The sequence below is a fragment of the Mastomys coucha genome, unplaced genomic scaffold, assembly GCF_008632895.1.
Source record: "Mastomys coucha isolate ucsf_1 unplaced genomic scaffold, UCSF_Mcou_1 pScaffold21, whole genome shotgun sequence".
Lineage (NCBI taxonomy): Eukaryota > Metazoa > Chordata > Mammalia > Rodentia > Muridae > Mastomys > Mastomys coucha.
Window position 1 is genome coordinate 98439621 of NW_022196904.1, and position 24856 is coordinate 98464476.

The following is a 24856-nucleotide window of genomic DNA, read 5'->3' on the forward strand; positions in this document are numbered from 1 at the left end:
TCCTCTTAGGACTGCTTTCATTGTGTCCCATAAGTTTGGGTATGTTGTGGCTTCATTTTCATTAAATCCTAAAAAGGTTTTAATTTCTTTCTTATTTCTTCCTTGACCAAGTTATCATTGAGTAGAGTGTTGTTCAGCTTCCACGTGTATGTGGGCTTTCTATTGTTTATGCTGTTATTGAGGACCAGCCTTAGTCCGTGGTGATCTGATAGGCTGCAGAAATTATTTCAATCTTCTTGTACCTGTTGAGGTCTATTTTGTGACCAATTATATGGTCATTTTTGGAGAAGGTACCATGAAGTGCTGAGAAGATATATCCTTTTTCTTTAGGATAAAATGTTCTATAGATATGTTAAAATCCATTTGTTTCATAACTTCTGTTAGTTTCACTGTGTCTCTGTTTACTTTCTGTTTCCATGATCTGTCCATTGCAGAGAGTGGAGTGTTGAAGTCTCCCACTGTTGTTGTGTGCAGTGCAATGTGTGCTTTGAGCTTTAGTAAAGTTTCTTTTATGAATGTAGATGTCCTTGCATTTGGAGCATAGAGGTTCAAAATTGAGAGTTCATCTTAGTAGATGAGTATGAAGTGTCCCTCCTTATCTTTTTTGATCACTTTAGGTTGAAAGTCGATTTTATTGGATATTAGAATAGCTACTCCAGCTTGTTTCTTGGAACCATTTGCTTGGAAAATTGTTTTCCAGCCTTTTACTCTGAGGTGGTGTCTGTCTTTGTCACTGAGGTGGGGTTTCCTGTATGCAACAAAATGTTGGGTCCTGTTTACATAGCCAGTCTATAAGTCTATGTCTTTTTATTGGGGAATTGAGTCCATTGATATTAATAGATATTAAGGAAAAGTAATTGTTGCTTCCTGTTATTTTTGTTGTTAGAGTTAGAATTCTGTTCATGTGGCTATCTTCTTTAGTTTTGTTGAAAGATTACTTTCTTGCTTTTTCTAGGATGTAGTTTCCCTCCTTGTGTTGGAGTTTTCCATTTATTATCCTTTGAAGGGCTGGATTTGAGGGAAGATATTGTGTAAATCTGCTTTTGTCATGGAATACCTTGGTTTCTCCATCTATGATAATTGAGAGTTTTGCTAGGTATATAGTAGCCTAGGCTGGCATTTGTGTTCTCTTAGGGTCTGTATGACATCAGCCCAGGATCTTCTAGCTTTCATAGTCTCTGGTGAGAAGTCTGGTGTAATTCTGAATGGCCTGCCTTCTTATGTTACTTGATCTTTTTCCCTCACTGCTTTTAATATTCTTTTTTTTTTTTTTTTTTTTTTTTTTTTTTTTTTTTTTTTTTATTTATTATATGTGAGTACACTGTAGCTGTCTTCAGACACACCAGAAGAGGGCATCAGATCTCATTATGGATGGTTGTGAGCCACCATGTGGTTGCTGGGATTTGAACTCATGACCTTTGGAAGAGCAGTCAGTGCTCTTACCTGCTGAGCCATCTCTCCAGCTCCATGCTTTTAATATTCTTTCTTTGTTTTGAGCATTTGGTGTTTTGATTATTATGTGACGGGAGGAATTTTTTTTCTGGTCCAGTCTATGTGGAGTTCTGTAGGCTTCTTGTATGTTCATGGGCATCTCTTTCTTTAGGTTAGGGAAGCTTTCATCTATAATTTTGTTGAAGATATTACTGGCCCTTTAAGTTGGAAGTCTTCACTCTCTTCTATACCTATTATCCTTAGATTTGATCTTCTCATTGTATCCTGGATTTCCTGGATGTTTTGGGTTAGGAGCTTTTTGCTTTTTGCATTTTCTTTGCCGGTCCTGTCAATGTTTTCTATGGTATCTTCTGCACTGAGATTCTCTCTTCTATTTCTTGTATTCTGTTGGTGATGCTTGCATCTATGGCTCCTGACTTATTTCCTAGGTTTTCTATCTCCAGAGTTGTCTCTCTTTGTGATTTTTTAATTGTTTCTACTTCCATTTTTAGATCCTGGATGGTTTTGTTTGATTCCTTCACCTATTTGGTTGTGGTCTCCTGTAATTCTTTAAGGGATTTTTTTTTTTTGTTTCCTCTTTAAGGACTTGTACCTCTTTACCTGTATTATCCTGTATTTCTTTAAGGGAGTTATTTATGTCCTTCTTAAATTCCTCTATCAGTATCATTAGATATGATTTTAGTTCCTAATCTTGCTTTTTCAGTGTGTTGGGGTATCCAGGACTTGCTATGGTAGAAGTACTGGGTTCTGATGATGCCAAGTAGTCTTGGTTTCTGTTGGTAAGATTCTTGTGTTTGCCTTTCGCCATCTGGTAATCTCTGGTGTTAGATGTTCTTGCTGTCTCTGGCTAGAGCTTGTTCCTCCTGTGGATCTGTAAGCCTGTGTTAGCACTCCTGGGAGATCAGCTCTCTCCTGGTAAGACCCATGCCCAGAGGGCTCTAGGATTAGCTGTCCCTCCTGGGTGCAGATGGATTCAGCAAAGACCCTGCCCCAGCTGCTCTGCTGCTTCTGTTCCCTGTGCTTCCTGGTTGGTTCCACCTTAGAAAGTCACCGGAGAGAAACTGATGATCTCACCTGAGTCCCAGGGTCAGAGCACTCCTTGGAGACCTGCTCTCCCTTGGTGGGAAAGGTGAACAAAGGGCTCTGGAATAGGTACACCTCCTGGGCATAGATGGAGAAAGGACCCTGTCCCAGCTGCTCTGATGCTTCTGTAGCCTGTGCCTCCTGGCTGGTCCCGCCTTAGAAAGTCACCAAAGAGAAAAATTGCAGTACATGTTCTTAACAAGCCCTAAATTATAGGCATTTCAAATGAACATATAATATAAACATCTGACAATGTAATCATTACACACAGAATGTCACTGGAAATCTAATGCATTAGAAAAACACACACATGCACTTTAAAAATACACCTGTGGTTACTTTTAAATCATAAAGGTTTTTATATTAATCAAGTTTTCTAATCTAATACAAAAAAAAAACACTTTTCATAGTCACTTGCACACATACCAGATTTTAAAAAGCTTATTCAGTTTTCAAATCACTTGCTCTCCCAAGCAGACACCCAAAAATTCCTTAGAACACAGAATATTTGTTTTTTGAAAAGATCAAAAACAAGACAACAACAACAAAAAAAGGCAAACAGAATTCTTTTTAGAAAGTATCCCCCATACGAAAATGTTAGCAGTGGATAACACCCAAGCACCAAAAGCATGCCAATTCCTGACCATTTTTTTCCAGAGATGTTAAGTGATTAAGGAATAAAGAAAAGACACCCTGCCTCTGGACTGGAGCCTTGCTGCTATGGGCATTGTAAGGCTGAATAAAGAATATCATTCATATGCACGGGTTAGGCCTTGTGTGCTTTTTGTTTACTTTAGTTTTTATTCTTTTTTTCCAACCAAGCCCTAATGCCAAATCTTACTCCCCCACCCCCTTTTTCCTGTTGAACTGATGCTATGTTAAGATATAAGCACAAACATCTCGTGTTTTAAATCCATCCAATTGTTTGAGAAGGCATACGTGCTGGGCCATCGAAACCAAAACATTAGAGCTAGGAATTTTGATGAAGATAATAATTGCTTACAGACCATCTTGTTTTAACTTGCTCCACAAAGAGCACAGTCCTCTACCACACTTTCATCGCAGGCTTTTATCACTGCATAATCGCCAATATAATTAACCCTTTTAAAAGAGATTATCTGTAGGTTAACTCATAAGGAAGTTATCAATTAGATTTCATCATCTTCAAAATTTCACTTACCTAAACTTTTTATTGTTTAATGGCTGACTTAAGCATACTTTTTACAGTCCATTTGTCCTGTGTACAGTCCATTTCCAGAAGCCTTAACTGGGTCAATAATTTCCTTGTATCTTAGGTTACTTCTAGGACATTTCTGTAGGCCCATAGAGTTGTATTGCATCTGAAAGCTGTGACAGGACACTGTGTCTCAGTTTGGAGTTGTTCTTCACTCCTTCCTGCTCCAATTGAATCATTTTATTTTTATCACTCATGAACCTAATTCAACAGTGTTTTGCTTTGTTTTGTTTTGTTTTGTTTTGTTTTGTTGAGAAAGGACCTCATGTAGCCCAATCTAGCCTCACTATATATTAAAAATGACCTTGAACTACAATTCTCCTGCCTTGACCTAAGTGCTGGAATTATAGATGTATGCCACTCTATGCAGTACTAGGGAACTGAACTCAGGGATTCATGTATGCTTGGCAAGTATTCTACTAACTGAGCCACATCCTCAGACACAGACACACTCATACAAGCAATTTTTTTTAGACAGGTCTTACTATGTAGCCCTTGCTGGCCTAAAACTCACAGTGCTCTGCCTCTCCAGTGTATGCACCATTATCAGGCAGTGGACCATGCCAGGAACTTGGTAAGGTTAGATGGGTTCAGAGACCCTGGAACCCATCTGAGGATGGTAGGCATCTCCCTGCTTCCCACCTGATTCTTGGCCCAGAACACATAACCACATTCCCCAAAAAGGAACTTGACCAATCTTAGAACAGAGGTCTCCATGCTAATGTGGTATCTAGATGGACTCTGAGGGTTTAGCCAATAAGCTTCCCTTCCCAGACATTCCTTCCTGAAAAAGGTATTTAATTTCTAGTCCACCCTGAAGAAGTAGTATGCACCCATTTTCCATGATGAACAGCAGTCAATAAAGGGTCTAGATAAGCCTGGACTGTCTCTTTCATCAAGAACCTCCATAGGGAACATGAAGAAACCCTTCATCTATAGGCCATGCCACCTAAAAAGCCTCCTTCAGAAGTTCCCCTTCTCCTCCCCTCCACTTCCAGAGGCAGCCTCCAGCCCCAGGCTCTTCCTCGCAGGACCATGGGCTCCTTCTATTCCAACTGTGCAAGGTATCCAGCGGCAACTGGACACCCGGAAGTCAGGGAACCCCAGCTTTGGCCTATGTAGATTCTCACTCAGGCTGAGGCCCCCACCCAAGGCTGCATTCTCTGACCTGCATTGGCGATTCCCACAAACCCAGCACCCAGTGGCAGTACAGGGTAAATATAGTCAGTCTATCAACTCCCGTTTCCCCAGCCCAAGCAGCATTTCCACACCCCAGCAGCAAGACAGAACCTGGAACTACATACCACCATGCCCAGCTTCAACCATATTGTTTAAGGGCCCTTCCATGACAGAACTTTAGGGAGGCTAGGATGAGGTCAGTGCCTGAGAGGATGCTAACAGTAGTTTGTTGACTGACAAAAAGAACCATGCTCAGTTATCTGCTGGTGTCATCCTGCTTCTTTCGGGTTCCTAGTCTCCATTTTCTCTATGTAGCTAGAAGTCCTAGAAATTTAGGTACATTAAGAATTGTGGGGTTGGGTTAAATCAGTCTTCATGTTCAAATGGCTGCAGAGTCAAGTGGTTCAGAAGTCAACAGGACTTCGAGGCAAAGGTAAAAAGTCATGAACAGACCAGGCAGTCAGCCACAAGATTAAGATAACTGATGGAACAAGGGGGAACCTAGGATTTGCTAAATCCTTGGCAGAATTCTGGAGACCTCACTCAGAAATTATACTGACTTCTGTTTCTCTCAAAAGCAGAGGGCTCTCTATCTCAGAAGCCTTCCGTTTCAGAGTGTGAAAGCTAGAAACCTCAAAAGGAGAAAGATGTAAGAGACCTATGTTGTTCAGAAGAACTAAGGGTAGCTCTGGCTGTCCTGGAACTCACTCTGTAGACCAGGCTGGCCTCAAACTCAGAAATCCCCCTGCCTCTGCCTCCCAAGTGCTGGTACTAAAGGCGTGCGCCACCACCGCCTGGCTGGTATATGCTTTTTAATCCTAGCACTCAGCAGGCAAGGAAAAGTAAGTATTCACTCTATGAGTTTGAGGCCAGCCTGGTCTACATACTAGGTTCCAGGTCAACCAGAGACACATAATCCTATCTTAAAAACAAACAAACATTTCTGAGTTCGAGGCCAGCCTGTTCTACAGAGTGTGTTCCAGGATAGCCAGGACTACAGAGAGATATCCTGTCTTGAAAACAAACAAACAAACATCCCACAACAACAGCAAGCAGCAAGGTACAGATTCTTAGTTTAACTGTTGTCTTTGAGGAGGAAGAGGAGGGGGGGGGATGAGGAGGAAGAGAGGATGTGTGTGTGAAAGTCTAATATAGAACTAAAGATAAATACTGTGTGTCCTGCTCTATTGTCTCTACCCTTTTTCCTTCAGGTAGGGTCTCTTGCTGAAGCTAGATAGAACTTAGTGGTGAACAAGCCCCAGCAAATCTTGTCTCCATTCCACCACAGCACTGGGGTTAATGGTCGACCACATCAGGCTGTTTTTCCTAACATGAATACTGGGGATTCAAACTTGGGTCCTTGTCCTTGTGCAAGCATAAACTCTTACCCACTAGCCAATATCCCAGCAAGGATCTGTATTATTTTTTTAAAATATTCCTCTCAGCTGGGCAGTAGTGGCACATGCCTTTAATCCCAGCACTTAGGAGGCAGATTTAGGCAGATCTCTGTAAGTTAAAAGCCAGCCTGGTCCACAAAGCATTCTAGTACAACCAGGGCTACACAGTGAAACCCTGTCTTAACTCCCGCCCCCAACAAAAACAGAAACAAAAACTCTCTTAGTCAGGTATAGTGGCAAGCACCTTTAATCCAGCACTCAGGAGGAAGAAGCAAGCAGGTCTCTGTGAATTCAAGGCCTGTTCCAGGACAGCCATCAGAGAAACCTTGTCTTAACGCCCCCACACACACCTCTGTGTGTTTGGGTGTACATATATATCTCATGTGTGAGTGTGTGTGTGTATATGTACACACACTCACACACACACACTCACACACACACACTCACACACACACACACACACACACACACATATATATATAAACACATACAAGTGTGTGTGTAGGTCAGAGGACAGCCTGCTGGAGTCAGTTACCTCCTTCCACATTTAGGTCCTGGAGACTGAACTCAGGTCACCAGGCTTGGCAGCCAAGTATTTTACCTGCTGAGTCATCTTTTAAGACCCAAATTGCTTAATATATTTTTTTAAAAAAATTATTTATTTATTTTATGTATGTGAGTACACGGTCCCTGTCTTCAGACACACCAGAAAAAGGCATCAGATCCCATTACAGATGGTTGTGAGCCACCATGTGGTTGCTGAGAATTGAACTCAGGTCCTCTGGAAAAGCAGTCAGTGCTCTTAACCACTGAGCCATCTCTCTAGCCCTACTTAATACGTTTAAACCTTTATTTTCTCATTAATGAAGTCTATCTGTCCAACTGCAGCAACCTAAATCCTTCCTACTTTGGTTTTCTAAATTGGCTCATTAATCCATTCAGTTAATCATGTCCATTTGAATGTACATGATCTCACATCAACGCTAAAACCAAGGTACAAGAGGGTGCTGCCTGGCTGAGGTTGTTCCATGGCCAAGATCTAATGGTAAAAATTACGTCTGAGCCTCTAAACTGTATATAATCTTCCCATTTTCCTCCCACTAGTATTTGTGTTATCTCCTCTACTATTTTTTCCTGCAAACCTGCTGTTTGCACTGCTTCTTGCCATTTGGAGGCCTCTGGGTTTTCTAATCTATGGCCTTGTTCTGAGTTTGGACCAGAGATGTACTCTTAGTCTGAAGCATTTGTGTGGCATCAGACCTCTGGCCCAAGCACACCATGAATTCCTTCTCTTGCCACTATTCCCATACTGATCACTTCCAGGTCTATGGCTTCTGTCCTTCATCTACTACTGCCTGCAGTTCTGGTGCTTAACCAAACTGTACAAGCTTCTTTAGAGCATCCAGCAGGATAAAGGAATTAAGTAATGTCAAGTGTATCTAGAAATACTATGTAGAGAAGATGGAAACCTGTACACAATTAATAGTAATATTAAGTGGTTGTGTCTTTCTGTATCTCAAGATCACTGCCTTTTTAAAAAAAGATTTATTTATTTTGATTTTATGATAGTGAATGTTTCACCTGCATGTGTGTCTGTGTATCATGTGCATGCAGTGCCCATAGGGGCTAAAGAGGCCATCAGATCCCCTGGAACTAGAATTACCATTAGTTGTGAGTTAACTTGTGGGTGCTAGGGTCCCTAGTTTTTATTTTGTTTTTGAGACAAGGTCTCACTATGTAGGCCTGTTTGGCTTGGAACCTGGTACATAGACCAGGCTACCCTTAAACTCACTGAGATTCACCTGCCTCTGCATCTGGAGTACTGAGATTAAAGACATATGCCATCATGTCTGGCTTCTTTTTAAATTTTTTTGTTTTTTGTTTTTTCGAGAAAAAAATCTTTTTAAACTTTTAATTGCATTTACTGTATACACCTGTGTGCATTCTCTCCTACCATGTGTCACCTGAGGATTGAACTTGGGTCATCAAGCTTGGTGGAAAGGACCTTACCCACTGAACCATCTCGCCAGCCCCTAAATTGAGCTAATTGAGATTTATCTCAAAATCTTACAAAAGAATATCCCGAGTACATTTTATTGAATTAGCTCACTTTCACATAGCCTATTACTAAAGCAGACATCTTTCCCCTTCACTGATGAAGTTCCCATTGCTCTGACACATGGCACAGTACTATGGTGTTCCATGAAGAAGTTCTAAGTGTGAAGGAGTTCAAGAAGACCCTCATCCCAGTTCCTAGGGAAGCTGGATCTAGAAAGGGTGAACAGAAGCAACAGTTCCCTGGAGCTGTGCCAAAGCTCTCTGTCAACTGCCTGGCAGGAAATGCTTTCAGAGGATGGAGATAAACAGACTATCATATTTTGGGGTGAAAATATTCTCTCTGGCTCCTCACAAAACAAATGCACTGGATTTAATCAGCATCTGGCCAAGGGTGAAGAGAGAAGGGCACTGAGAGCATCTGAATGCTGGAACCTCCTGTAGGGGAGGTGGCAGCCATACAGGCTGCCCTTCACTTCTAGCTGTACATGAATCTCACTGCAACGGGCATGTAGTCTACATGTCTTCTGGAAATGTCATGGTTAATTAAATCTTGTTTTTCTAGTAGTTTCCATTATAGTTTTACAAGAAATATGTACTTTAGAAGCAGCATTTAATACTTTTATTTTTTGATAACATCTTACTCTGTAACCAAGTCTGGCCTGGAACTTACTACGCAGCCCGAGCTAGGTTTGAAATCACAGTTATCCTCCTGCCTCAGTTTCTTACATGCTGAAATTACAAGCATAAGCCACAACACCTATCTTTAAAAACAAAGAAGTTTATTTTTCTTAAACTAGAAAGCTACTTAGTTGTTAAGAACACTGGCTGCTCTTCAAGAGAAAGAAGATTCAATTCCCAGCACTCACATGACAAATTCACAACTGTCTGTAACTCCAGTCCCAAAACATCTGACACACTCTTCTTGCCTTTAAAGGCAACAGGCATGCAAGTGGTACACATGCATGTATGAAGGCAAAACATGCATAATCATAAGTATAAAACAACCTTTTATTTCTTGGTTTGTTTGCATTTTTTGTTTGTTTTCATACTTTGAGAGTTTCTCTGTGAAACCCTGGCTGCTCTGGAACTCGTTCTGTAGACTAGGCTGGTCTTGAACTCAGAAATCCACTTGCCTTTGTCTCCTGCATACTAGGATTAAAGGCATTTGCCACCACCACCCAATACAACATAATTTTTTTTCAAGAAATTTATTTTCTTCTTTTGTGGGGAAAAGAGGTATTGTCATTCAAGGCAGGATGGTCTTGAACTCCCAATATAGACATGGATGACCTCAGTTGACCTTCCTGCCTTCACTCACTGAATGCTGAAATTACTGGCATGTGCACCACACTCAGTATGGTGCTGAGGATCAAACCCAGGCCTTCCTGCATACTAGGAAAGTACTCTACCCAACTGAGCCTAATCCCTGGCCTTTATGGATTTTTCTTTTGTTTCCCTTCCATCCATAACTTCTACAGTCTCTACTCATGGTCCTCCTGCCTTTGCCTCCTGAATACTGGGGTTAAACACAGGCCACCACACTTAGTTCTTAATTAACCTAGTACCATAGAATTGTAATTCTTTCTTACACTTTTTACCTAACCATAAATATTTCAAAATCTGTTGGATGCATTATCTTAGTTTTTCCTACCATCCAATTTTCTAAGGGTTTGAACAACACGTAAGCTGGTTTAGTAATTTGATTGCAGCCTAAGATAAAGTTATTCATAGGATGAAGTCTAGAGCAAATCACTCCAAAATCTTTTCCATACATTTGCATCTACCCCGATGGTATATGAGAAAGAATATCCAACAATCACACCTTTACTAACGCTGCAGAGAGATGATGACTGAGAAGGCTACTGCCAACCAAAGAAATCTACTAGCCTCCGTAAGTCTACTTGGCCTTTTTCTGTCTCCTTTCTCTGCTGGCCATCTGTGCTACTCAGTTCCAATCCCAACCACCTATGGTCACTTTCTCTTTCCTAACATTAGGAACATCCTCTGTCCCAACTAACTTCATGTTCAATCTTGCCCAGAAACAATAAGGAACAAAACTCCCATAGCCCAAGAAACAACTCATATGCAAGGAATCCATTTCTGTACCTGTTGTGCCTCAGCCTACTCCAGGCACCTCTGATACATCTCGGGGTCCTTCCCTACATCCCATGTTCATGTTCCACCAGGGGTTATTTCGAATATAGGCCATCTCTGCCTTACTTATTACAGGGGAGCAACAGAAAACTTAAAGAAACTTTGTGTAGAACCGTTCATGTTTTCTCCTCAACCTGAGGAAGAGGAGAATTCTAGTATGATGGAAGAATAGGAAACAACAGGAACCCTTCTCCTACTTAGACAATAATTGCATGAGCAGAATCTGTCAGGTATAACTGTTTTGGAACTCTGGGATTTACTGAAGGATTGCAACTTCCACAAAACTTTTGGTCAGTAAATCCCAATGAACTAGTCAAACTGAGCTCTTAGCATGGCAGAAGCTCACATCAGGCAGCTGTGACTACGCTCCTTACATGAAGCTTATGGCAGACAGTTTGGACAAAAAGGACCAATCACTAATCACTGGGATATGTGCTCAGACTATTGACTGTATCTTCTAATCACAAAAGTGTAAGCACAGGGGCCCTGCAGAAAACCAAAACTTCCATAAACCAGTTTGAATCAGGTTTGTCACCCAAAGGCCTGTGTTTTGGTTTAGTTGGCAACTAAACCAAATTTTCTTTCATAACCCACTCATAAAGAATGATGTTCCTTTGCATATTCCCTGTCAAGATATTTCCTATCTTACCACAGGCCCAAGAGCAAAGTAGCTAACTTCTTATATCCTGAACTAAGTAAAAATACATCTTGTATCTTTATAAACTGGTTACCTCTGGTATTTTATTATAGTAATAGAAAATGGCTCATGTAATCAGGCAAGTAGCCATTATTGTTCTAAGAATGAACTTGGACTTGTATCTAATTCCACATACAAAAAAGTTAATTCAGTATGAATCAAAGAACTAAGTATAAGGCCTAAAACAATAAATAACTCCTAGAAGAAAACCTAAGACAAATGTGTCAAAACACTGAATTTGGCAGTGATTTTTTTTTTAACATAACCAAGGCACAGGACCTCAATTCCCAGCAACCACATGATGGCTCATGGCCATCTGTACAGCTACAGTGTACTCATATACATAAAATAAATAAATCTTAAAAAAAAAAAAAAGAAGTGACCTTTATAGGGGACAGGACAGAAGTAAGTTTGACGTTAGCTGGTCAAGCCCTGATTACCTCCAGAACATTTCCAAATAAGGATATGGGAACATGGTATCTAATGCAGTCTGGTACGAAATTTCAACTGCAGATCCCATCACTATCTTGTAAGCAACACACTGGAGGAATGAGACAAAACAGTGTCACTAATGTTTCTTCCTATCAATCTTTCATCTCTGCTTCCAGGTTGTAGAAGCAATATGAACAGCTGTTTCAATCGCCTGCCGGCAGGACCTCCCTGTACCCTGAAACTGTGAGCCTCAGTAATCCAGATTTTGCCAGAGTATTTTATCACAGCAACAGGAAAAGAAAAATACAACAATAATCACTCTACAACATTGTTAAAAGAAACTAAAGAAAACTGAAATAAATGTATAGATATTCTATGTCCGTGGATTCAAAAGTCCAATGTTTTCTTAAGATTTACTTTTACTTACATATATTCGTATGTGCCTGTGTGTGTGTCACATGTGTGTATGAGTGACTGTGGAGACTCAGAGAGGACAGTAGTGAGGTGCTCATTGTGGGTGCTGGGAACCAGACACAGGTCCTCCAGAAGAGCAGCAAACCCTCTTAATCACTGGGCCATCTCTCTAGCCTTCCAATACTATTTAGATTGCAGTTCACTGAAACTGACCTGAAAATTCAACTCAATCCCTGTCGGGACCCCAAAAGTCTTTATGTAGGGATGGTTCTGATGCTAGGTCCTGTTCCCCAACTGGTTCTTGAACTATCAGTAAAGATGTCATGGGCCAATTGCTAGGAGGAAGGAATAGACGGGACTTCCAGGTCTCCACAGGCAAGCAAACAGACACAAGGAGAGGACAGAGAGATTTTCCACCATGCTTTGGGAGTAGAAAAGCCAACCAGCCATGTGAGATGTCAGGCAGAACAACCATCGGCCACTTTTCCAGGCAGAAGGATAGGATGTTAGCTGGGACTAAAGGTAACTGAGTGACTAAAGTTGAGGACAGATTTAGGGTGCTGAGCTAAGAGTATTCGGGAGGGCACACTAGCCTGGGAAGAGAATTATTGCCCAGCAAACTGAGCCAATAGGGCAAATTGAAATTGAACAACAGTGTGTGCCTGTGTTTTTCATCCGCAGATCCAATTTTCTCTAGGTGGGGGCTGGTGGAGTGGTTCGTTCCTAGAGCTTAGGCAAGGTAGCAAAAGCTTCAATGCAACATCTTTACATAGACTTAACATATCTTTTAAAATATAAATGACCTAGAACATCAAAACAACTTTGAAAAGTACAGAACACAGTTTGTATACTATGTTCAATATTTAAACATCTCAATTTCTAGACTTACCATAAACCTACGGTTTCTAGACTTACCATAAACTTACGGTAATCAAAAAAGAATGGCTTACATACATATGATCGATGGAACAGACTAGAAATTAACTCCTATATACTTATAGTCAACTGACTTTTGTCAAAAGTACAAATGCCATCTAATGAAAAAAAGGATAGTCTTTTCGACAAATGGTATCTAAAGAGATGAGCTTATACCTCATATAGCATATATACAAATTAAACTCAAATATTAAAACTTTAGAAGAAAACTGTTTAGTCAAAAATTAAATATGATACCAAAAGCACAACCCACAGAAGAAAATACTAAACTGGACTTCATCATAATTTAAGACTTGATGCTTCAAAAAGATATTAATAAAATGAAAGGAGAGAATATGGAGAGATGGTTCAGTGGTTAAGAGTACTTCCTGCTCTTCCAGAGCAGGATTCTATTCCCAGAATTCACATGGAAGGAGGCTCACGACTGCCAGTAACTCCAGCCCCAGGGGATCTGATGCCCTCTTCTGGCTTCCATGGGTACTACAAGCACATGGTGTACATACATACAAGCAGGAGAAATAACCATAATGTCTTCTACTGACCCCCATGGACACTGCATGCTTTTGATGAACATGCATACAAGAAGGCAAAAGACCCACACATAAAATAAATCTTGAAAGAAAAAATATTTTTTAAATAAAATGAAAGTGGGGCTAGAGAGATGAGTCAGCAGTTAAGAGCACTTGCTGTCATTGCTGCAGACTGGGATTTAGTTCCCATCATTCACATGGTGGCTCACAACCACTATAACTCCAGTTCCAGGTGATATTATGTCCTTTTCTAGTGTTTGTGGTCACCAGCACACATATTGTGTACATGCATCCATGTAGGTAAGCACTCAGATACATATAAAATAAATCTTTTTTTTTTTTTTTTTTTTTTTTTGAGACAGGGTTTCTCTGTGTAGCCCTGGCTGTCCTGGAACTCACTTTGTAGACCAGGCTGGCCTCAAACTCAGAAATCTATCTGCCTCTGCCTCCCAAGTGCTGGCATTAAAGGCGTGCGACACCACTGCCCGAAATGAATCTTTTTTTTAAAAGAAAACAAATTAAATGGATATGAGGAGAAGCTTAATAGGTAAAATGCTTGCCATGCAAAGATAGAGAACTGAGTTGGGGACCACCCCAGATGCCCTGCACCCACATAAAAGCTAAACATGGCAGTGTGCTATTCATTAACTGGTGCAGGGGAATCAGAGACAAGAGGATTTCTGGAGCTCACTAGACAGCTATTCTAGCAAAATTAGTGAGTTCCTAGTTCATTAAGAGATGCTGTTTCAAAACCTAGATAGATCTCAATTGAAGACATCTAGTATCAACCTATAACCTACACACACACACACACACACACACACACACACACACACACACACACTGTTGTGATAATGGGAAGGACCTCTTCATAAGGTCCACTCTGGGAAATCAAAGAGTTTGTGAGGCTTACAGAGAGAGAGAGAGAGAAAGAGAGATGAGGGACTATAAGCAGCATCCTGATCCACAAGCTATCACACAGGAAGGTCTGGATGTTGGCTTCCTCAAAGCCACAGAAAAAGAGGCCCTACCCTTTGTCTTTCCCAGCTTATAAACTCTAGCCTCTCTCTGAAACCTGGGCCCCTGAGCAATTAGGGCCTAACTGCATACAAATTACTTGGAAGCTAGGGACTCAGGTAAAGAAAGGTACAACGATCCTTCTTACCTCTTCCTTCGATGAGGGAATGACAACAGTCCACAGACATGGTGCATGGACATTTGAAAGATCTGATGAAGATGGTGGCTGTTTTGCTCAGAAAACCACACTTTAAAACAACCCCAACCCCACCCACCCACATAGAAAATGAAGGGCTAGGGATATAGCTCATTAGTAAAGCACTTGACTAGTATGCAAGGGGCCCTGGGCATTTAATCCCCAACAATGAGAAAACTAAAAAGGAAATGAACAGAATACACTGTGATGTTATATTATATATTATTAAATACATTTATACATTTGTACATTATCATACATTATTAATATATATTATTTATGTTACACTTTATATACTATATCATTTGTATAATATATAATATAAATATTATAAACCATTTATCTAATAAAGGGTCCTATACTCAGAATCTGAACTCTTATTACTCAATAATTTAAAAAACTACTCATAAACCATACTAAAAATAGACAAAGGATTTGAACGGATATTTCAGCAAAGGACACATAGGACAGCTAAAAATAACAAGAAAAGATCTACAGCAGCACCTGTCATTATGGAAATACTAACTGAAGCCCCAGATACTTCACACTCAGAACAGTAGGAGAATGACTACACTACAAAAAGACAACAAATGCTAGAGTGGATAAGGAAAAGTGATCAGTTGTGGGAACAGAAAACAGTACAGACACTTTGAATAATTGTTTGGCAGTTTCCTACAATGGAAATATAAATTTATAATACTCTCAAAATTTTCACTTCAAAGTATCGGCTCAAGAGAAATGAAAATGTCTAGAGTCTTAGATGCATTATCAGAATAGGTCCCAAGATGGAAATAATTCCAAGTGGTGAATAAGCAAAATACAGTATATTCAGATAGTGGAATATTATTTATCCATAAAAAGGAATGACACCCTACTGATATATACTACAAGGGCCACATATCACATGATTGTATTTGTATGAGTTGCCAGAAAAGGCAAACTTATGGAGATGTCAATCAGAAAAGAGGTTACCTAGGTCCTGAAGTAGATGTGAGAACCAATCATAAATGGAAACTAGACTACTTTCTATTCATTTTTTTATGTGTATGAATGTGGTACATGTGGGCCAAAGAAAGTGTACGGAGGTCCAAGGACAACTTTTGGGAGTCGGTTCTCACCTTTTACCTTAAGTCAGGGTCTTGCCTGTTGCTACTGTTAGACTAGATAATTCACGGTAGCTAGACCAGGAGTTCTAGCCAATCTCCTGTCTTCACCTCCTGTGTCACCGTTGGAAAGTAAGGTTAAGAGAATCACACTACAGATTCTGGCTTTTGGCATGGATTCCAGGGAATCTCAGGTAATTAAGCTTGTGGGCAAATGTTTCTCCTGAGCCTCCCTCCCAAATCACCTCTCAGGCTCAACATTGCATTTTCAGTTAATTAAAATATTCCAAGGCAGGACTTCGATGATATTGGTACAACTCTGAAATTTCATTAAAACTCACTGAATTATATACTTAAAACAGTTGAATTCATGGCTCATCCAAGGCCATCCATGGACACTACCTAAGGACTGAGAATTCCTTTGTGTCCTGTGAGGGACCCACCCCCCACCCACTGAGCAGTGTTCCTTAAAGTGGAACTTTCTCCCCATTCATGCCCTGCAGCTCACCAGCCAGGGCGTGTCCCTCCCGCGGAGACCCTGGGCTTTCACCACAGCCCCATGGTGTTATGAAAGGTAACTGACCCATTTCTTACTTGAAAGTGATGTGATTAATGCTTAAATGGTAGGTCCAGATCCCAAGACGAAAGAGACTGAAGGCCAGCCTGGTCTACATAGTGAATCGCTGTCACACAGTGAGACTGTCAAAAACAAAACAAACAAACAAACAAACCTCAAACTAAAGTGTGTGAATCTGTCTTTCCAAGGGAGAAATGGGAAAGCTGCAGGGAGGGAATGATGAGACACCCCCATCCGCTCCAACCTGCCAAGAAATATCTGCCATCCCCTAGAGTCTTAACCAGTCCCAAGGCCTCCGTCTGGCCTCCATCGCCAGCCTTGAGAGTTCTGACAGAATGCCCTTTTCCCAGCACTACCTCCTCAGTCGCACTGTTGAGCTAGCTCACCACCTCCTCACACAAAAGTGGTTTTGGAGTGGCGAGACCCCTGAATATGGACCGAAAGAGCCGCTGCATGCACCTACTCTCGCAAACGTTTTTAGTGCAGCAAGCTACGGGATCCGCACTGACCTGCAGCGGCGAGAAAGACCTCGAACAACAACAAGCGCCGCTTCGCGTCTGAAGCTGATTAAGGCTGGGACCACGTGCCCCTCGACCCCGGCCCCGCCCACCACAGGCCCCGCCCACCTTCGGGCCCCGCCCATGGCGCGCACAATTTGCCTGGCAACTGGCGCGAAAGAAAGGCAGCGGGAACACGGAAGGCGTGTCCGTGAGAGCGCTGCGCGCGTGCGCCGGGAGAAGCAGGCCGGGTGAGGGGCTGTACCCAGGGTCTGAGAGGCGGAAGTGTCAGGGGCAAGGGGCCTGCCTTCTAGTTCCTCCCCACGTGGAGCGCGCGATGCGAACGACGGGGGAGTTGGGGTCTCGGGGGAAGCTCCCGCCGGGATCCGGGCCTAGTTGACTTGTCTGTGTCTGTGTCCAGGGAGACATGGAATACTGTCTGGCGGCCGCGGCGCTGAACGGAGTGGACCGGCGCTCGCTACAGCGCTCTGCTCGCCTGGGGAGGGAAGTATTGGAGCGCGCCAAGAGAAGGGCAGTGGACTGGCATCCTCCAGAGCGATCCAGAGGCAGCGTGGGGGTCCTTTACCGCCAGGGCCCTTACCAGGAAAGATGGTCCGTCCCGGGTTCCCAGCGCCTCCTAGGAGAGGTGAGGGCGGGAGCTGGGGGACTATCTAGTCATTCTCGACCTCCACTGGTCGGGAAGAAGCCTCCCACGTCCAAAAGATGCAACGCATCCCAACAAAAAGTGGAAAAGCCATTTGGAAACTGCTTTGACTAATTTTTGTTTGTTCGTTTGTTTGTTTGTTTTGAGACAAGGTTTCTCTGTGTAGCCCTGTCTGCCCTGGAACTCACTCTGTAGACCAGGCTGGCCTCGAACTCCGAAATCCACCAGTCTCTGCCTCTCAAGTGCTGGAATTAAAAGCGTGCGCCACCACTGCCCGGCTTTTGACTAATTTTTTTACGCAGTCCCATATAACCCAGACTGGCCTTCAACTCCTACCTGCACTTCAGGTACTAGTATTAAAGGGATTGTGCACCAGCACGGTGTGACCCAGTTCTTTTTGAGTAACAAAAGAAGAGGATTCTGTTTACTTATAACATAAAATCTCTTACCGGGTGTGGTGGTGCATTAATCTAAGCACCCAGGAGGCAGAAGCAGATAGATCTCTTAAGTTCGAGGTTAGCCTGGTCTACACATAGCAAGTTTCAAGCCATCAAGTGTTACTTAGTGAGTCCCTGTCTAAAGTAAATAAATACAATTCTGAGTGTGGTGCCAGAACTTGGGAGATTGGGCCTAAGGATCAAGTACAAAGTCTTCCTAGTGTACACGTGACCTTATCTCAAAAAATGATAAACAACAATAACAGTTCTTTCCAACTACCCAATAGTAAGTAAAGCCAGCCAACCAATTATTTTCGTTCCTGGATAAATTGCACATCTAGTTTACAGAGTTAGAATTTTTTTACTCAGCAAGATCCTTCTTACCAGTTTCAGCTTGCAGAAACTTTCCTAAAAGTGAAAAGGGCTATTTCTCAAATGATGTCCTTCTCCAGTAGAGATGTCCAGGTCTTACCTATGACTTGCCATTTATTAAAACAGAGAGAAGAAAGGCGCCCAACCCTTAGCTCTTCCTTCAGAACGATGGCTGAATTCATGGACTATACTTCAAATCAGTGTGGGGTAAGTTGGTGTGAACTGACACCGTGCCCCTGATCTGTGCATGGGATCTACCCCATGACCTATAGTCCTTCATGGAAGCAGATTATAATCAGTCCTGTAAGCCAGGTGGTAATGCAAGCACACATTGACTTGTTTCCTAAATCTAGTTGTTGAGGATACAGCCACAAACAAACCAGAAGTGTTCTTCATCCTCTTTTGAGTTTTCAGTTGTGTGAAGGAGTGTTGTGTTTATTTGCTGAATCCCACAGTTATCTGATTTGAGGATGTTTCCTTTTCCCTTTGAAATGAAGTTAAAATCTTCAGGATCACACCTGAATTGTTTTGTTTTCAAAATGTGCTGAATCAAAACCTTCAAGTCTGTTTGTTAGGGTTTTTTTGTTTGTTTTGTTTTGCTTTTTGCTTTTTTTTTTCTAGATAGAGTTTCTTTGTGTAGCCTTCCTTAAACTGGACCTTGCTCTGTAGACCAGGCCAGCCTCGAACTCACAGAGATCTACCTGCCCTTGCTTCCTGAGTGCTCAGATTAAAGGCCTGTGCTGCCACCATATGTTAGGTCTTAACCTTCAGTGTTAAACCAGTGAATGGGTTTATAAACAGTTGGTGATAGAGATGGCCATGTGAAAGAGGTACAGGAATGTGGTTTTCTAGTGGCAGGACCTGCTTTCCATGGATCAAACCATGTTCTGTAATGTTCAGCTATCCTGGTGGTTGCTCTTAAGCCTCACCTAAGGCATGAGGCCAGGCACTGAGAAGTGGGTGATGCACTCCTGGACATGAAACTTCTTTCATTGTGTTCTTTGGCCTTTAGTAAAGTTTGGATTTCTAAAGCCTCAGGCTTTATTATCGACTTCTTTGGTTTAAACTGAAAGGTGAATAGTAAATTATCACAACACCATGACCTCAGGATCACCAGGCTTTCCTGGGAGTGGCCCAGGTTTAAGGATATTGATGTATAAGCAGAATGGAAAAGAATTGTTTTCACTATGCTTTTAGGCTTTGGATGTTAAGATCGGTAAACTGCCAGTTTTTCTGTTTTGTTGGAGATAAGATCTAGAGTAGCCCAGGCTAGCCTCAGACTTGCTCCTTAAGAAAGCCTTCCTTGCCTTGAACTCTTGATCTTCCTGCTTCTACTTTCTGAGTATAGGGATCATGGACATCCACTGCCAACTTCTATCTTTTACAAACATTCTTTAACTTCTAAGAATGGGATTTCAACCAATGAGATACAATTCAGAGAATGTTTTTGGGTTTTTTTGGGGGGGTCCCGCCAAGACAAGGTTTCTCCGTATAGCTCTGGCTGTCCCTGAACTCACTCTGGAGACCAGAGAATATTTTTAATGTTCATTTTTATCCTAGGACAATCTGAACCCTGAGCTCTACTACAAAATGGTTAACTTAGACACTTGGTTCCTGATTCAGTCAAAGGAGTCCTATTTGGGGCTTAGCAAGCTGGTGCTCATGTTCCACTTCAGTCCTGCTATGGAACGGCACACAGAACTTCTTGGCTTCTTGAAGATTTAGAAAAGTGTTCTAGGTTTGGCCCCTGGGATGTCTTTACTCATAGTCCAGGGCAAATCTGAGGTTAACCTGGAAGAGGAGGATGGAACTAAACCAGGAAAATGTAGCTTTTCTAACCTTTCGGGTTATTCCTAAACTAGAGGTCTCTCTCCTTCCACTCCCTGTGGGAAATCCTGGGGCAAAAGGCTGCGTGGCTTTTAGGTTTATGTTTTGTAGGCTTCTGTGTTTCTTCAACTAAAGGAAACTATGAAATTATTCCATTCTTCTGGAATCCTTGTCTGAGTACCAGGAGAGTAAACTCAGAACTGCTGATCTGACTCTGTCAGGTGAGGAAGTGAAAGGGTGTATGCACTTGACATTGAAGCAGAGATGTAAAAACCTTTATCCTAGCAGAGAACATGATCCTGGCCTACCTTTATTTAGTTGGTCAGAGTTCTTGCCCTACAGAGGCAGCAGATGGCAGCAAAGCCATGCCAAATACAATGTCCTTATCTCCCCCTTGTCTCGGGCTTAGGTTTATGGAAGAGACAGGTAATTTAATTTTCTTCTCATGCTTCCTTCCTTAACCTTACTGTGCACAAGTATCATCATCTGAAATTTAAATGTTCTTTCACTTTACTTCCCTAGAAATACTACTCGTCTATGCCAGAGGAAGGCGGGGCAACCCACGTCTACCGTTATCACAGGAGGAAGCCTCCAGAAACGCACGTGTACTCAGACACTGTGAGCGTTCAAGAACAAGTATGTGTCTCTGCCATTCCACACAGGACTTGCATCGTCTCAAGGTTGAGACCTTGGGTTGGAAGTCCCTATGGGATTTTGTGTTATCAGCTGTTTGTGTGACTCAGCATTACAGTGCTCAGCAGATGTGTCACTTGACTGCCTCAGGGAACTTCCAGAAAGAGGAGTTTGTCTGAAACATGAAATTATTTATTTCACTCTAGCCATCTTCAGTTGAACCTGTAATCCTGGGCTGTGGAGTTCTTAGGCAGGCTTAAGAACCACATATTTTTGTATGCATCTGGGAATACAAGAAAGGGTTGTTCTAAAGGTTTTATTTTTGAGCAAGGCGTGGTAGTACATGCCTTTAATCCTAACAGTTGGGAGACAGAGGCAGGTGGTTCTCTTGAGCTTGAGGTCAGTCTGGTCTACATAGAGAATTTTAGGACAGCCAGGGTGACATTGACTACCTGAACAACTTTATTTTCAACTACATATATACATGTGTGTCTGTGTATGTGCACACAAATAGAAGTGCCCAACAAATCTAGAAGAGGGTGGATCAAACCACTGGAGCTAAAGTTAACCAATGATTAGGAGCCACCAGTGTGAGTATAGGAAACCAAAATGAGTGCTCTGCTCTTAAAGAGCTATAGGCCCTTCATTATATATTCTGGTTTTTTTGTTTGTTTGTTTGTTTGATTGATTGATTGATTTTTCGAGACAGGGTTTCTCTGTGTATCCCTGGCTGTCCTGGAACTCACTCTGTAGACCAGGCTGGCCTCTAACTCAGAAATCTTCCCGCCTCTGCCTCCCAAATGCTGGGATTAAAGGCATGCGCCACCACCACCACCCCCCCCCACCCCCACCCCCGGCTATTCTGTCTTTTAATATGCATTGCCACTTGAAAGCCAAAGATTCTATTTGTTCAATGGAAGTAGGCTTTTTGGTTTTGATTTTTCTTAAACTCCTCTAGTAATAACTTAAGTCCAGATTCAAATCCCTAAGTTAACCTCCTGACTTTCCTGGCCTCTTAGTCATCTCAAGGTAGTAGAATGGAGGGGTTTAGCAAAACTGGCAGGAGTGATCATGGGTATATGAGTGGGTTCATTGCAGGTTCCTCTCTGGGCTGTGAAGAGTCAGCAGGGTCTGTGTCCTGCAATTCCCTTTCCTCCCTGGCCTGAGCTCTCCTAGGAGAGCTCTATGAAGTGAGGTGTCTATGTGACAGAGTGTCACTGCTCTTTCCAGTGATGGACAAAGGGGCTCCCTGCTGATAACGCTTCTTGGAGAAGCAGGGAAAGAAAACTGTTGCTCAGAGTCTGATGGGTATTGTGACTTTAGCACTTCAGTCTTCCCATCCATCCAGGAGCCCCATGTTGCAGTCCAGGAGCCCAAGGCTGTAAGTTTAGAGAACCTTGCTGGTATAGGAATGGGTCTTAAATTTGCCAGACTCCAAAGCCCACATAAGGAAAGCACAACTAAAGATAGTTTAAGTGTACCAAACACATTGCTAATAACAAGTGACAGATGAGAAAGAGCATACAAAATAATCTTAATAAGATAAAAGAAGATGCCTTTACTTCCTAGAGATCAAAAAAGCTTATCTTAGTCCTAATCAATATTTGTCTTGACAGAGAAACTGCAGAGGAGAGACATCTGTTGGTCCAGGAAGCATCTACCAAACATCAGAGCATTCTCAAGAGTCATCTTGGCCTGTGAGTACAGAACCAAGTGTGCTGGGCTTCACCGCCTTTCACTAAGCCTGCCGACCCACTACTTACTGGTCTCTATTTGTGTGGGCTCTATAGTGTCTTCAGATTGGGAGGTTTGCGCTTGAGGATCCACAAGGTATGGTACAAAGTGCTGTTTTCTCGGTATTCTTTCCTTCACTGGAGGTTTGAGGGATGCTCTGGGTGTCTTAGCTCATAGTTGTGGTTGGAAAGAATGTGAAGTATTCACAGCTCTCTTCCTAGGCTCAGCTGGGCTGGCCTTGGCTCCTGCTAGAATTCCACCATCTGTTAAAGCAGCAGGAGGGCCTGACCCTCTGCATGTAAAATGCAGCCATTGCTGAAATTCCGATACATGTTGTGATACCGGTTCCACATCATTTGAAATGTTTCTGTGGAAAAAAAATAGAAATAGGTAGGCGTTGTTTCACTTTCAGGACCAAGAGGTAAGTGGTCTAGACTCTAGTGAGTTTGTTTGGGACTTAGAAGAGCTGGAATTCTGAGGAAAGGAACTTGGACACATCGCTGCAATAAATCCCTTTTTGTTTGTATACAGTTTGTTACTAGCCAGGACTCAGATTATTCTAGAGTTATTAGCAACTAAAAAATTCTGCTTCTAGTACAAAAGCAAGTTGTCAGGCATGGGAGTCTCCATTGGTACTGCTTTTGGTAATTCTGATTGGCCTGTTGTTCCAGTGTGATAGATTTTTTTCTTAATGTATATGTGTGAGTACTTGCATATATGTGTACCACATGTGTGCCTGGCACCCTCAGATCAGAAGAGGGTGTCAGGATCCCTAGAACTGGATTTCTGGGGTTTCGTAAGCCACCATCTGGGTTCTAGGATACAAGCCTGCGTCCTTTATAAGAGCAGCAAACAAGTGCTCTTTACTGGTGTCTTGTCTTAGGGTTTTACTGCTGTGAACAGACACCATGACCATGGCAAGTCTTATAAAGGACAACATTTAATTGGGGCTGGCTTACAGGTTCAGAGGTTCAGTCCATTATCATCAAGGTAGCATCCAGGCAGGCATGGTGCAAGCAGAGCTGAGAATTTGACATCTTCATCTGAAAGCTGCTAGTGGAAGACTGCCAGGCACTTAGGACTAGGGTATTAAAGCCCATTCCCACAGTGACACACCTACTCCAACAAGGCCACACCTCCAAATAGTGCCACACTCTAGGCCAAGTATATATAAAACCGTCACAACTGGTGAGCCATCTCTCCAGCCCCCCGCCCTCCCACAACTGCACATTTTCTCACTGCTGCTGTGTATGGAGACGAGCAGAGCATGTCCTTGGCAGCTGATTCTGAGACTCCTGGGTATTTTCACGGTTGACCTCTGGTAAACAGTGCCATTGCTTCTGTCCTTTTGTCAGTTAAGTGGTGTTAGATCTTTAGTTTTCCAGAAGTGGTAAGAGCAAAGTAAAGTTTGAAAATGTTGACCTGAAGTCTGTCTGCAAGGCAAGGTGGGATGAAAGTACAAATATTTTCACTTATTCCTGCTATAAAATTTGCTAGCCAGTAGTCCGCCATGTTTGGTATAAAAAAAATGACAACTCTGCCTTTGGTTCCTTCTAAGCTTTAAGTAACCATGACATAGCAATAACAATCTAGATGGACTTTTTTCCTTTGAGACAGGTCCTGGCTAGCCTGAAACTCTGGGTAGACCAGGCTAGCCTTAAACTCACAGAAATTCACCTGCCTCTTTCTTCCAAGTACTGCAATTAAAAGTGTGTACCACCATGCCTGGCTCAACCCAGATGCACTTGGACTCTTACCTGCTCTCTCCTGGTTTGTGACTTTGCTTTTTTGCCATGTAAACAAAGACCACACTCTGCCAATGCACCTGCCCTGAATCACATCCCAGCCAGGTATGAAGTCTAGCCCTGGGCGATGGTTTATATTCAGTTCAGCTCTGAATACTGTCTCGCCAACTTCAGCTTTCAGGGCTTTGCAGCATAAAAAAGCCCATCTTCCAAGTAAGTGCTTCACCAGCAGAGGGCGTCCATTCATATTAGTAGCTTTGGGAGAGAGACAATGCCTCCTCTCAAAGAAGTCTAGCAAAAACATGACTTAAAAAGAGTCATTCTTATTATTCCAACAGACTGTGCCAGTCTCTCTACTCAAAGGGGCCATCTTTCTGCTTCTGATCCCCAAGCAGTAGCTCTTACATCCTCTCCCTCCGTGTGACCCTACTTCACGTTGGGTCTTCTTTTGTTGTTGTTTTTGTTTTCTTTCTTCCTTTTTTTTTTTT

The 24856-nt window shown here is 42.3% G+C and overlaps 2 protein-coding genes across 3 annotated transcripts in view; one reads left to right on the forward strand and one right to left on the reverse strand.

The window, feature by feature from the left end:
- Dennd2b (DENN domain containing 2B) overlaps window positions 1-17037 on the reverse strand; it is a 190282-nt gene extending 173245 nt beyond the window's left edge. The window contains exons 1-2 of the mRNA XM_031387813.1: window positions 16969-17037; window positions 16477-16581 (exon numbers count right to left, since the gene is read on the reverse strand). The gene's annotated coding sequence lies outside the window, so the exon portion shown is untranslated. The remainder of the gene's footprint in view (window positions 1-16476; window positions 16582-16968) is intronic.
- A 41-nt stretch (window positions 17038-17078) lies between these two features.
- Window positions 17079-24856, forward strand: part of Akip1 (A-kinase interacting protein 1) — an 8702-nt gene continuing 924 nt past the window's right edge. Inside the window, exons 1-5 of one of the 2 annotated variants that reach the window (XM_031387821.1) lie at window positions 17079-17207; window positions 17378-17602; window positions 18556-18636; window positions 20779-20892; window positions 22506-22586. In XM_031387821.1, the coding sequence (XP_031243681.1) occupies window positions 17384-17602; window positions 18556-18636; window positions 20779-20892; window positions 22506-22586 (495 nt within the window). In that variant the 5' untranslated portion in view covers window positions 17079-17207; window positions 17378-17383. The other variant, XM_031387822.1, reaches the window with a different exon arrangement.